The 15114-nt window shown below is 49.1% G+C and overlaps 1 protein-coding gene across 5 annotated transcripts in view; it reads right to left on the reverse strand.

Moving 5' to 3' along the window:
• Positions 1–6493: 6493 nt before the first annotated feature.
• LOC135912490 (protein qui-1-like) overlaps positions 6494–15114 on the reverse strand; it is a 725699-nt gene continuing 717078 nt past the window's right edge. For all 5 annotated transcript variants that reach the window (XM_070521613.1, XM_065444934.1, XM_070521612.1 and 2 more), the window contains 2 exons: positions 13315–13750; positions 6494–7985 (listed from right to left, as the gene is read on the reverse strand). In XM_070521613.1, the coding sequence (XP_070377714.1) occupies positions 7426–7985; positions 13315–13750 (996 nt within the window). In that variant the 3' untranslated portion in view covers positions 6494–7425. The remainder of the gene's footprint in view (positions 7986–13314; positions 13751–15114) is intronic.

Genomic DNA, 15114 nt, shown 5'->3' on the forward strand with positions numbered 1-15114 from the left:
ATCAGCAAGATCGAAGCTTGCGTTATGAGGGAATACGCCAGAGCGGCGACGTGCTGAATGTACGGAAAACCGCCAGATCGTTCGTAACTCACTCACGCTCGAAAGGGCTCGCAACGCATTCAGGTTGGAGTTAGTTCTAAAGCTGAGCAGGTATTTTTTTAGTAGAACGGACCCTACTATGTTGCACAACCATGTATTTCTACTCGCAGATAACTTTTCAGTGCTGTTCGCGTGAAATGCTACGTTCGTGCAACACACGGACTCGCGTTTTCCCTTGTAGGTGTTCCACCTGGAGAGACCACATTGCGCCATAAGATGCTTTTTCTGCATATAATACTGCTAGAAATGCGCACTACGTTTGGCTACACTTTCAATCGTTAGCACGGCAAATACAATTGCTCGCGGCGATGCGGAAGTTGACGGGCGCTCAGGGGCAAGCAGTGGCATCGGATTTATAGTGGCGCTCTCTGCATCGGCAGAAGCTGTATCTTCTCGCTCACGAAACGGGAAGCATCGATGGTGGCTTCGGGCGGATTGTGACGACTACGGACGCGAACTCTCTCGTAAAGTCGAAGTGCCCGGATGAGGAAAACGCGAATTCAAAAGTTGATGCAGTGTGTTGTGCAATGGCAAGGGCATTATGGAGCGATCGAACGTACAGCGACAATGGACCTGAAAATAACGATAGCGGCGAGATGGTTGTGCGTGGTAATTATTTATTATAACGCGCGCCACGAAAATGATTACTATGATGAAGAGCGACTGTACTTACGGGAACTGACGGCGCCACAGATTTCTTCGTTTTTTTCCTCGGTTGCTCGACTTGCTGAAACTTGCAACCGATGAGAAAACAGGTGTGACGAGGTCACGCGCAGAAAAAGAGGAACAGCCACATGAGAGCCACTTTTCGTAGAAACATTCTGTTTATTACTCCATTTACCAAGGGTCCAGCTATACATAAACGTGGAAAATGTCAACCACCTGGCATTCAGGTGCACTTCAATGGCTACTACTCTTCGTCGCGTATGACAGTTCAAGGATGGTGCACGCTACATCAGGGATAACGAACCGTATACAGGGGAAAGGAACAAACATTGGGTGCTTAACCACAAAGAAACAACTTCCTCACCAGAATTGTTTTTTTCTTCTGTTTCTTGAATACACCATCGCACAGGGAAAACACAGCTATGAACAACGTGTGGCATTTGTAAGAATTTTTTTTCCCGTGCTAAAAAGAGAGTGAGAGACAGACATTCATATTTTAGTAGATCGTTAATCGACGCTCCAGAATAAATAAATCGCGAAAACGAAACAACCTATATTGTTCAAAAAAAAAAAAGGAAGACGAAAGAAAGCGGCAACCAACATTGCTTTCGTGGCAAGGTTGACATATATTGCTGCGAAATGTAGCAAAACTTACCCATAATTTGACCAGGTATATTGAAAGAAATCCTTTGTTAAGTAATTAGTGAAATTCTTTAACCCGGCATCACATCCCCGATCTCGTACCACGCAAGTTCCAGTAAATAAGTTGAAGATTTTGATAAATATGTTTCGTTTAGTTCGTGGGATCTATGCCGGACGAAATTGAGGGTGATATACAGTATAGCAGTGGCAAGGAACTCGACCGAAGGAGGAGCCGACGCTCGAGAGCATCCCTTCCACACAGACCCCACTTAATAAGTCGAACAATTGTGCAAATGTCTGCAAGTGTCTAAATAAATAAATAAATAAATAAATAAATAAATAAATAAATAAATAAATAAATATCATTTAACACGTCATTATACTTGAGAATATGGGCAGATCTGGACGATAGAGCAGTAAAGACCCCCCCCCCCCCCTCCTGCCCTCATCCCAGGGGTGATGCAATAGAGTGCTCTGCGCAGTGACTCCACCCCATTCTCGGTTCACTTCTTTCACTTAGCGCAGCTAAGCACGAGGTCGCAGGATTTAAATCGCGGCCACGGTGGCCGCATTTCAGTGGGGGGCCAACTTCAAAAACCACCCGTGTACTTAGATTTAGGTGTACGTTAAAGAACCCCAGTTGGTCAAAATTAATCCGGAGTCCTCCACTACGGCATGCCTCATTATCAATTCGTGGTTTTGGCACGTAAAACCCCATAATTTGATTAATTTTTTTTACTTACTTAGTGGAACATACGTGGAACGACACTAGGAATGTAGCCCCGACACGTCGTCCTTCAGCGGAAAACAAAAATTAATTTCAAAAACCACGCTGCCGTAAACATTGCATAGAAGGGTCCGGGCATTGCATGTTGGCCAGCATCAACGAAAGATGTTTTCGCGCGTTCGAACTTTGAGCTTCGGCAGCAGACCCATTTTTTTTCACTGCGGTGACGGCGGTTCAAATGCAGCCTCACATTAGGGCAGGTGTTTGCTCTGTGTCTGTGTTAGCAGTATCCCCCTGCTCTTCGGAGACAGCAATATCACTTTCGTTCTGCTCGCAGCGTGCTGAATAAATTGGCGCCTGACTACTGTGGGATACTTGTCGAAGCGCGCAGGGTTGTTTGCTCTGCAACTTTCTTACCGAACCGCCATAAATTTGGCACCACAAATTGGTTTTCATATCGCGTGTATCTGCGACAACTGCCTCGGATTATTAAATATAGGCGAGTCGAGACGAAATTATACTTTCTTTTTTTGCCAATAAGCTTCATAGTGTCGGTGGGCATCAGATTTTGCGCCATAATCCCCAATGCGACGATTGCTAATTTACAATATTTCAGCAACTAAATCTTAATTAAGGACTTTAGCAGGCATGTTGTAGTTGCAGATGTGAAGTCAGCCAGTAACTGAAAAATCAAATATTTAAATTTTGTTAAATTATAACTGAGTTGGCGATTATCGCGCAAATTTTTATGTCCGTCACGGTTATGCAGGTTGATCAGCAACAATCATCATTTAACTTTGAGTCTCATATGTTACGTCTAATCTGAGACAACCATCACAGAAATATGCAATATGCGCATCGGGAATGGTGACATAACTTCGCAAATAGTTATCCTGCCCTTTGTTCTAACTGAGCGCTTTCTTTCTCGCATATGATAGATTTATGCTTAGATGCCCAGCCCAAGCAAATATTTTTTTCTCCTTTGATCGCTTTGTATATTTACAGGGGCAGGGTTTCCTGATAGCACAGAAGAAAAAAGTTCGGCGTTTACTTATGTGTAATGCGGACCTCTGAAAAAGCAAAAAAAAAATCAGACGTACAGGTCATAGTGAACATGTGTTTCAAAAGCTGAGCAATATAGAGGCGCACACTCACAACGATGTGTGACACGCGTAGATACACTATGCCTACGTGCATCAACCCCTTGACTTACACTGCAGCTAATGGTATAGCTGGCGCAGCTAGAGAGAATGACTGTGGTGTTCCGCACTTATGAGCAGCTGCGACGGGCCAGAGTTTCACGCTCAAGAAGCCGAAAGGACAGCACCGGCAGTAGCCACGTACTGAACTGGTCTAGCAGCACCCTGGTTTTTCTGTCAAAACGTTGGCTTGCGACAGCGGTGCTGAAAGGTGGAACTCGACAGAAGAGCTGACATCCTAATGCTGCGCTTACGCAATGAGGGGGTCGAAATACCGTGTACGGAAGAGAGTGTAAATGCATCTTCATCAGTCGCTCCGGGTGCAAATGAAGCAGCAGTGATTCACGCACGGACTAATTGGTAGTAATATAAACAGCATTTGACAGGTAATTTTAGAAGTTAACCCTATTTTTCAGGTGGTCCCAAGGCATCGTACAAATTTTGCGCGCTATTACAGGCTTTCTGCAGGCTCTGAGACAAGTTAAAGACCAGCTATACACAGCCACATTTTTTTCTCTTTTCTTCACTTTCCATCATGATGTGCCCAAAGACGGCAAAGAAATAGGTCTGAATGGGAGAGCAAACAAACAGAAAGACCTGTAAGGTCGTTTTGTGGCACGTTCGAACGCAGTATATTGGCGTCGCTTCATACACACACACACAATACGCGGTGGTGGCTTGGTCTTTTGCACCGTTAATACTCCCTAGTGCGTTCACAAGGTCATTTAGACGCCGGCAAGAAAGTAAAGAAATGGCTGGAACGAAATAGCGTTAAAAAAAGGCCAGGAGAGTTTTACCATAAGAGCGCTGCGTACCTAACAGTTAAGGCGCGATCACAGGTCATCGGGGTCTACCGATCTAATTGGTTTCCGTAGCCGGCGAAAGCGAGGCCACGGCATCTCGGAGGCGCAACGGGGGCTCGCTTCGAGCGGGCGCAGCGTTTCGGGATTATAGATATGACGGGAGGGAAGTTGCGTCTCAGAAGCGCTGATGGCGGGGACTTTGTTCGATGCCCCTACAGTGCACCAAAAATGCGTGTCTGTACATGGTATGACGGGTGCATACACTACTTTTATACTCGGTGGTGTGCAGCAGGCTACGGCACGCGACGCGCGACGGGAACACTTGGCGTCTAAATAGAGGACAGTGGCATGGTGCGGAGCGCCGTTGACCACGCGTGAGATTTGGGCATTTTGCCTGTTACAGTCGCCGCACGCGCGGAACGCTGCATGGTGAGGGGGGGGGGCGGGGGAGGGAGGCGTTTACAAAGAAATACATATACACTCGCGCTGTCCCTCTATACGTAAGACCGTTTGTGGACGTGAAAGTCTAGTTGCGGGGGAAACTGCACTCTGATTACACACTGATGAAAATAAAGAAACATACAGAAACAGGGGAAAGCACGACAGTGGCTGATTCCATGTGCGGAGGAAGCAAGGAGTTAATCTGAAGTGGCACCGTAAAAAGAAGAATAAGTAAAGAAAAAAAAAGAACAGAACGAAAGGCAAAACCAGGACAGAGGAGACTCCGGGAGGAAGACAACCTGAACACGCTCGGGTTGAACCAACTGCTCCCCATGCTGCGCACGTGGTACTCAGCATAGAGAGGACTCCAGCCTGGCAACGCCTCTCGTTAACACTGGGGGCACGATGGTACAAATTTTCGCCTGCAACGAAGACACTCACATCGAAGAACACGCACTAATGGAAGAGAAAACGTCAGGTACTGTTGGGGAGGAAAATCAAACGCAAATGACGACCACTGCGGTTCCAGGCGAGCATGGACTCTGGGACCCGGTGGCCACGATAGCGCCTCGCCTGGGGTAGCAGACGGTGCCAAGGGCCGTCTACGAGAACACATGCTCAAGAACGGGAACAAATTTCTCCGCGAGGGAACAAGCATGCCAGCCCCGGAAGAAGCACTTGCAAAGCCAGCGTGACATGTGGTACACAGTACTACACAAGGATAACACCACTAGTCACCCCGCCTATGCACTCCTCTCTTCTGGTCGGGTGCGAAAGACATCTCTTCTGCGCCTTCTTCCAGAAGCTTAGGCGGCCATCTAACATCTACACACTCTTCGACAAGCACGAAACATAATCATAAGTAACGTTGAATACAAATGCATCACAAAATAATGTACAATAAGTATGATATGCCACATGTATGCACATTTGCAAGCATTACAGGAACGCAAGTAAAGAAAAGAATGAACAACCTCCTTTTTCTAGGCACGAACACATATTACCTTTCTTTTTCCTCTGCACATAGTGCGACAAGACAAGTCTCCGAGTCAAATTTCATTACCATGCCTTGTATCCGACTCCGTCTAGTTGACTCAAACAGCAGTCGGTCAGTAAAATAACAAATGAAAGGATAAATTATTCCTGCAGAAATGAACACAAAACTTTGTACACTTATGCACATTTACGCAGAGGAGGGAGTAGTATACAAAATATGTTCGATACTTGCTGGAAAGGTCCGCTTTCAATGGAGCCAGAGTGCAGCGCACGACAAACATTGAGCAAATGTTTGACTAGTGTTCGAGGAGCCGGGACAAGAAGAATGTGAACACAACCACTGTAAGGATCGAATAGTTCCCGGGAAAATGATGGCAATCTCCTGTCTACAGGCATCGGCATACGAAGCTGAACTTATAAAATTGCATCACCAGTGTGTCTCAGTCTGTATGTTTTCTTCTTTACAGTGTATTTATGTGTGTTTACAGGAACGTGGAAGGCCATTCAAGTACAAAGGTTTTACTTTCACTTATCTATGATATATTAATCGGCTGTCGAAGCTCACGGCATGGGTGAATGTTCAGTAAAAGCGTGTGTCGCTTTTTTTTCTAACATGCAGGTCTTGACAACAATTTGTGCTTAGGCTGTAGAAGGAACGTACAACGTGCAGTGGTGAACAAAGTGTGCATAGTGAACATGTGCTCGAGCTGGAGCGTTTGCTGTGCAAGGTCAGGTGCTCACACTGAAATACAATTATCACACTCCAACAACGTGTCAGGCGGGATTCACTGTCGAGTGTTGGAGACTCTGGTAAGCCGCCACTGGATCATTTCACACCGGGTTATTCACGTCATGACTGACTATTTTCTAAAGCTCGATCATCGCATTGAACAGATATATTGAAAAAAGAAAAGATCAGCACGAGGAAGCCAGCAAATTTATTTTTGACTGCTTACGATTACTAAAGGAGTGCTTTACAGGTGGGCTCTACAGCCACGTCTGCCGTAAAACGGTTTATATACTCACACGCACGCGGACGTACTTTCTTCCTTTCTTTTTTCTTGTGGGTGTGAAACGGGCACCGGCGAGGAGGACTTTGGTCTGTTATGGGCTGTGTAAACTACAGCTCAGGAAGGTACACTCGAAAAAGCAAAATACATTAAACGAGATTGCTCTGAACTCTACTGGTGTCACTGTTTGAGACGTCGCGTTCGTCACTGTGTCCTCAGCCCGACCTGTTTTCATTCAACACGTGTGCTTGGCTCGAATTGCATTTGTGTCGCAGTTTCATTCCATTAAAAAAATACGTTTACAGCAGACTGTATCGCAGTGAGGGGCCAGTTACGCACCAAGATTCTGCTCTCGACATTTGCCATTCTCGACAGCTCTTGGCAGTGACGACTCCTAACAAAAATGCGAGCGAGCGACCTGCCCAAGTTCCCAGCTGCGTGTCGGCAACGCTTTGGCGTTCCAACTGCACGTCTTCCACGTGACGTGCTATATTGCTTATGCTTCACGCTGGCTGGACAGACAGCTCAATTTCAGGCGCGGCAGCTGGCGTGAGGCGGCGAACCACTGTGCTGCCCGGCACGGCATATAGAAATGTGACATGGGCCGCAGTGCGGATAGCACAGAGCTGCGATGGTGAACCCGTAGTCACTTTCCTCCAGGCCGGAGGTGCAGTATAGCTGCCGCCTGCCGTAGCACACACATTGTTTTCCCTTTGTCATAAGGGTGTCCGTCGTGGAGGGGCGAACAGGAGGGCGACAGCCACTTGGCGAAGCTCGGCTGCTGCGTGTTGCTACTAGTCGAGGAGGAAGTGGGCGCGCGCGGCTTGACGGGGCTGCGCTGCTCACATGAGGGCGCAGACGGCCGATCCCGTGACCGTGTTCTCGGGGCCCGGGGCAGCCGGCTCGGGCGTCTCCTCGACGCTGTTGGTGCGCGGCAGAAGGACGCCGGCGGTGCGTCCCGTCTTGGAGAGTTCCTTCTTCTCGACCAGCTCCTTGGGCGCCACGGGCGACAGCAGCGTGGGCGGCGTCTGCTGCGTGAACTCGGGAAAGCAGGCGAACATGCTCTGCTGCTTCTTGAGGATCTTGTGCTTGGGCAGCTTGGGCTTGGGCTGCAGGCCCATGTCGCCTGCGCCGGCGTGCGCGCCGGTGGCGCGGGGTCCCCGACCCAGGCCGCCGTTCCAGACGGCCGAGCCACCTCCCGCGCCCGTCAGCTGCAGGTGCTCGCGGGAGCCGAACGGCGACAGCGGTCTGCTGGCGCGGAAGTCGTCGGCGCCCGCGGCCGTTTCGTGCTTGGGCGACTGGGCGCGCAGGTCCCAGTAGAAGGAGTCGAACGACTGCTCCCGCTTCAGGTTGCCCCGCAGCAGGACCCGCTTGGGGACCACGCCGCGCAGGGGGTGCCCTCCTGCGACCACGCCACGCTCGTTTGCTACACGGCCGCCGCAAAAAGGAGGGCGTACGGGAAAGGAACAGGCCAACTGCCACGAAGCGGCCCCCCCGCAAAAAGGGGAAAAGCAGCGCAAGGTTGCGGCCAGAAAAAATGTCTAGGCTGCAAAATTGCAGCCACTCTGCGCGTAATAGCCGGAGCGTCGACTGAGCGAGTCTGTCACACCAGGAAGCCTCATCCTCACGACTAATCCGTACACAAGTCTCGCGCACTGTAGACTTGAGAGACTTACTGCGTCTGAACTGAATTGCGGCGTACATTTTAATTTTAGTAACATTATAACATCGTTTCTGCTTGTATGACACCAGAAAAAGAACTCAATGACAGCTACAATTGCAAGCTTGCAAGAAATTCCAAGCAAATTCTTCATCGAATGTAATAAGTTATCAAGCAGAGGCATTTGCTCAACACCACTTATTCGATAATCCCCCGCTTAGATTAAACATTTTGACCCGAGCTGGAACATTTGCTGTGAGTGTGCCAAATAAGAAACATAAATATGACAGAGCGAAGTAAAAAGAGAAGAACGGAGGAATGCACGAGAGGATGCGACTGGACAGAGACATCCGCGCATTCGGGAACGTCAAAGCGATCGTATAAGTCGTGGCGGAATACTCCCTTTGGTGATAACACTGCTGAGTCGGCGCTCGCGACACAAACATGGGGGAAATTGTGACACAGGGCGAAGTGCACACTATGCGGCGAGCATATATGCTATCCGATTTCTAGGGTTTGGCTTTCCAGTGCCAGGAAAAGCTTTTACAAAAAAGGAGGCCTAGAGAGCTAGTGATACTCTAGAAAACAGAACCTCATTTAAAGATGATAATCACGTCAAATGACGAGAAAAACGTGATTAAAATCTCGCTTAACAAGAGGCAGGATGTTGTACGATAAAAAAAAAATAACGTAAAAGGTAAATTCTTTCTAAAGATGCTTGTGCATGGTGGCCTGTCACTATCTTCCCGCTTGTACCACCAAGAAAGAAGAATCAGCTGTATAATTATATTTCAACGTTCTAAGTATTGCGTTGGGGAAGTCATCGGAACATCGATTGGTTTAATATTTCACTCTTTTTTAAAAATTTTACACCTGTCCTTCGTGCGACGACGTTCCAGGTGATTTAACTGTGTTTTGTTTGCTGGCTCGTTTCACAGTGCTGTGTCCGAGTGCAGAGTTGCTTTCCAACAGGTGTAGTGACGCCACACAGTTCTACACATGAAACATGCTTTTAAATGTGCAGTTTGTGTCTTTGCTTTTCAACGTTCTTAACCCTAATGATGTATATGGTGCCTGTGGTTCTCAACAGAGAGCCTATCGACACACACTGTGCGCATCGCTTAAAGGACGAGAACGGAAAAGAGACACACAGCGACGACAAAAACTAGACCTGCATGCAAAATGTCTGCCGTGGGACGTTGTGCCACGAGGCGCTCGCTATTCGTTATAGCAATACTCACAAGCCAGGGTGTCCTATAAGTGTTCTTTGCCTCAACAAAGAGCGGTCATCAAGATTAGCTAGGCAGCTATAATTTGGCATAAAGTGTGCATGCACATCTGCATATCAAAGGCGGGCTTCTACACAACTTCGCCTTCGGGCTTCTGGCGTGCTTTACAAGAAACCCAGGAATGGAGGGCCAGACATTGCGGCATTTATTTTTTGTAACAGTTTATTCCGCGCACCACGACGTGTCAGCGTCTGTTGCAATACCGCAGAAGCACTGGAATAGGACAAGTTTCATATCCAGCATAACAGCAACAGCGAGGAATTCTTTAGTGCTGCGATAAAATTGGACATATTTAGGTTCAATACCTCGCTCCGCCACCACGCGGCGCATTGTCGACACCCCTACCATTTCTCTCATTCTGATCGCGTAAGCAGTGACACAATGTGTGATTTTATTCGTCGATGCTACGAGAATTAACAGACCTGTACTGGAAATTGAACATGGCGAACTCGTGCACGGGTAAAAAAAAAAAAAAAGCGACATGTGCGATCGCAAAACCCACTCGGCCACCGCCAGTGGCCGGTCACATCTACCATGGCTACGTCTACATTTCCGTCAGATTTTGTTATTATTCTCTGAAAACTGCCACTCCGAAAGAAATTCTGTGCCCCCGCCAGGGTGGCTCGGCGTTCTGCTGCGGAGCACGAGGTTGAGGGTTCGATTCCCGGCCGCGTCGGTTGCATTGCGATGGGGGCGGCATGCGAAGAGGCTCGTGTGCCGGTGCTTTAGGGGCGCCTTAAAGAACACCGTGCCAGTTGTCAATATTGGTCCTTAGCTAGCCACTGTTCCTTATGTGCACTTTCGGGACGTTAAACTACAGAATTTAATTCTAAATTTTGAGCACTTGGCAGACCCGTCGTTTGAAGGAAATGCAAACCCATTCCATAACTTATACGCAGCCAACAATAAATTCCACCTCACGCAGTATTTCTTACCGCAAATGGTTCTCCTTCAACTTAAAAATCTGACAATTTTCATGTGCTCTTATTGTTCAAAGTGTGCAGGCGTTTGAACGACAGATTCGGCAGCCAAAGCGCGCACGGCCGCATGCGCAACGCGTGGATGGGAAAAATAAATTTACTTTTTTTCGCCCGAAATTCGCTTGCTCGTTTCACTGTGTTGTTTGGTTAGCCACGAAAAGCGGCGTTTCAGCACCTGTGTGGTGTTCATGACCACTGCACTCTAAACAGATTTGCACCCGTAAGCTTGTTTTCTGCTATAACTCACACCCTTACACCCTTGCAAGTGTAACGTTGTGAGTTATAGACCAATTCGCACCCTTAAACACCCTTAAGGGTATAAATCGGTTTAAAGTGTGGCTGCTGGTTCTAAGAATTTCTGCTCTATAAACTTCTGTAGAAAAAGAAAGAAAGCACCAGTGCCAGAATTTGTTGCACTGTCGTTTTTTTCCGGGATCGTCATTCTTGCGCTGCATTTATCAAAATCTTCCCGATGTTCCCATTGGAACCTCGTATGTAACAACCTTTAAACGCTACCATGATTAGACCGTCGTTTTATCCTATTTAATTTCAATATAATGGAGCTTAGAAATGAATGTTAATATTGACATGCTCTAACGAAAAAAAAGAAGTCGACATTGTTGACGCCTGGATGTATTTATATATGGTACAGTGTGACCGCGATAAACGTTGGTATTACAAGTAGTGACTCTGTACACAGAAAATGCCGTCCACATCGGCAATACGCTTTTTTCACTTACGTGCTGGGAGTGCTAACGAAAACTACTTCGAATAGAGGCACTGATAAATTAAGGCGCGTGCGCTGTTTCGGTGAATGATATGAAAGGTTAAGCTGCTCAGTTAGGCCAACGGCCAGCGTATGCGACAACGTGTGCGTGTTCGTCTTGCGCCACGGTTAACGCAGTGTATTTAGTGTGGTAAACACTGACACTAAGAGTTAGCTAGCTGAATAATTGGTGCGTGCAAGGCAGGCAAATCAATGACCAAAATTTTAGTGCGACACCTGTGAGAGGTTTCATGCACGTGGGCACACTATTAGATACCTTTAGTTTCATGTACGTAGAAGCGCTACGTACGTGAAGACCTTGCAGGTTCCAAATGCGCATGCGCCAAATGAAGATAGCGCCGTCCCTTCTCACGTACGCACGTGAAATCTGCGCTTGTGTTGAGCGCCCCACGCGCGTGACGGGCTCTGCCAGTTACCAGGCAGAGAACACAGCACAAGCTACCACGGACGCGCAGTGTGCAAGGTGTGATCATTGCGCGTTGGCCCTGATTCCAGCTCGCCTTGAACAAACTTGGTTGCAGTAGCGTTCATGTCTGCTGGCAGAGGGCGCCAGTAGACATGCGGAAGCAAAGATCTATACGTTCGCGAGGCCTCCACCCACAGAATGTTACGTACGAATGCGGCGCGTAGTACACGTAAAACTCTCACGTTTCCGTACGCAAAGCTTCTGCGTACGTGAAACAAGATACGTCTGTTATTACCTATACGGATAAACAGAGCTCTAGTTTAATACATTGCATTTGCGAAGAGTACCTAAATGTGCTCGAAATAAGCTCCTCTAACTATGGTAACTTATTGTGAAAGTAAATATTCGCGGAAAAAAAAAAGCGTCTACGCTTGTGGTTCTAATAATCTGATAACGGGCGAACATCCGCTTGGTTTTGACGTGGGGCTCGAATCTCTAAGCGTGGAGTTGAGGTCAGATGCATGTTCTTGGGGCTTAGCTCTCTACCTGTAAGCACTGGGCGCACTCCCTCTCACTAAAGAGTACCACAGAATGCACTGACAAATGCGGGAAGTGGGGCTGCGATCAAAGGAGTGAAAGAGATTGTGGTCACCGACGAGCTTTGTAAGGAAGAGGAACAAATTACGTTTGTCCTGCGCAGGCACCGACATCATAAAATATCTCGTTGTGTACTCGGACGCACCCTGTCCTCATCGTTGTTTCTGTTGTTGGCTGCTTCAACGAATGTAGTGTAAGCTTACTCAGCGCCAGTCACATTACACCGTCTACTCGACTCGGAAGTTTGCAGTAGCCTGTGCTTGGAATTTTTTTTTTTTTGGCGCAATTGCGAGTCGTGCAGCAATGAAGCTCCATTATTTATGCATTAAAGTTGATTGCACAATTTACTGTGCATCTGCCGATGGTATATGTACAGCCCAGGATAAACAGGTCTTAAAATTACCCATTGCGAACGTCCACTATTGCCTTGCGCTACTCGCGCTACTGAGCATCAGCTACAGGGAGATATTAAGCCTTAACCATTTGCAGCCGACGGACAAGCCGCCCGCGCATTATCTTCACGCACATTTTAACCTAACCTGCGCAGGTCCCGCTGGGTGACATTCAACGGGGCATCCGCGCCCTATATGCCACGATGGCGATTTTAATCTATTGTAATTTTGCTTCGCGTTGAGCCAAAAGTTCCCGAGATAAAACGCGTAGGGATATTCGAGGGGATGAGAATCTTTAGGGCCGTTTTTAGAGAATCTGCTGAAAACCCAGCTCGCACATAGTTGAAGTTAGGAACAGCGTCTGCTCTCTTGCCTAATACTCGCGCTTATTCTACGTCCTATAGGGAGCCTGGAGCCGGAGGGATAGTTTAGCGTCTGGCCATCCCTAACTTGAGGCATGAACCCGGCTGCGAAGGCACCACGCGAGCAGTCTGCCCGCCGTGCCGCTCCGCCGGGAAGCCGCGTGCCCACTCAGTGGCTCTTCGCGCGGGCCACGCACTCGAGCCGGGTGCGGCGCGCACGGCGCGCGCTCTGCGGCAGGCGGCGCCGCGCTCGCTCACCGAGCGTCTTGGGCTCGTCGCCGACGGGCGTGCCGGGCGGCAGGTCGAGCATGAGCCCCTTGCCCGGGTTGTTGAGCAGCCGCAGCATCGGCACCAGCGTCGAGCTGGCCAGCTGCACGACCAGGTGGCCCGTGTTCAGCGAGGTGGTCACGGCGAGCACGGTGGCGTGCAGGTCGAAGCTGGCCACGCGGTGGCCGTTCTGCGTGTTCCACAGCTGCAGCGTGTTGTCGTCCGAGCTGGACACGGCCACCGAGCCGTCCAGCGTCAGCTTGGCTGCCCGGATGGCCTCGGTGTGGCCGCGCAGCACGAACCGGTCGCTGCCCGTCGTCACGTCCCACACGATCAGGTTGCAGTCCTGGGAGCCGGACACGGCCAGCGAGCAGCGGAACGGCGCCACCGCCACGCACGTCACCGGGCCCTCGTGACCCACCAGCACCTGCACCGCGAGTGACGTGAACAACATCCGCGGCGTGTGGACCGCGCGATTCAACGACAGCTGGACTCACTAAGCGAAACAGCGGAAGAGACACGATGCCTGTTATCGCCTACATCTTCTTTCCAACTGCACTATTTCTTCTCTGAAAGCTTTCTTCATCATCATATTTAGTTACCGAAACACCCTTCTCTACATTTGCCCACAAACTCTTTTAACGTCTTTGCCTTTTCCAAACTATTTTCTTTCTTCTTCCAGTTATGTGGTGCGGGACGGGGTGCCTTCAACCACCGCCCCGACCTATCTGTCCCAGGAATCAAGGCTGAGGAGGACATTCGAGAATACAGAGGAGCATATTACTGCCGTAGTGGGCAGTCGTCAGGGAACGTGGTTTTTTTTTCCACCTCGCATACTTTTGTTTTTTCGGGTCAGTGCGAGATAGGCAATAAGGGCGCGCCACATTGAGTGCAAATACTATAACGTAGAGTGCGTGGCCTACGTAGACGCCGCGCAATATAGAGAACGCAAAGGGGTGCTCTTCGTAGCGGTAGACGCGGACACAGAGAACCCCTCGCGAGCGAAACCGTGAAACGGACCCGAAGTTGCGGAGGAATCAGCAACAGCATTAGCGGTGGCCTCCACGAAAGTTAGAATTATCATAAGCGACTCAAACGTCGCAGTTCAACATTTCGAAAAAAGACGCATCTCGCCAGAGGCGCTCAAAATTTTAAATAATAACAGCGAAGATCATCGCGGGATGATCCAAATTATTTGGGTGCCCGCGCATTCCTCTCTTCCCGCCAACGAGGCGGCAAGTAGAGCCAGCCCAGCCGGGAACGAGAGGAGACAAAGACAAAGCTACAAAGAAGCTACAAAGAGGAGACAAAGACAAAGCTACAAAGAAATAGCCGATTACTATCGGCGCGCCGGGAAGGGCCCGGCACCCACCACCTCATCCAGAGCTAACCAAGAAACAGGAGGTAGCCTGGCGCCTCCTGCAAACAAACATGTATATCGTAACCCCGTGGCTTGCAGCAGATTCTATCCAGGGCAATACAATGGTCAATGTCAGTTATGTATGGGTAGGGCGGGTATGCCACATGTTCTATGTGCATGCTCGAAGGCGGCTCCTTTCGAGGTCCGCAAAATTCAAAACCGGCACCAGTGGGAGACCCTGCTGCTCAGCTCAGTCCTAAACTAGCTCAGTCCTAAGCTAGCTAAACGGTCTGGCCGTTTAGCTAGCTGAAGCGGCCGCTGAGACGCAGAGGATCTCGGCCGTCTGCTATAGGCGGAGGGAGGCAGTGTACGCCCTCGTAATCGCTGTCATCAATAAAAGTTGACTCTCTCTCTCTCTCCCGTTTCCCTAC

Source organism: Dermacentor albipictus, chromosome 1 (assembly GCF_038994185.2).
Source record: "Dermacentor albipictus isolate Rhodes 1998 colony chromosome 1, USDA_Dalb.pri_finalv2, whole genome shotgun sequence".
Taxonomy (NCBI): domain Eukaryota; kingdom Metazoa; phylum Arthropoda; class Arachnida; order Ixodida; family Ixodidae; genus Dermacentor; species Dermacentor albipictus.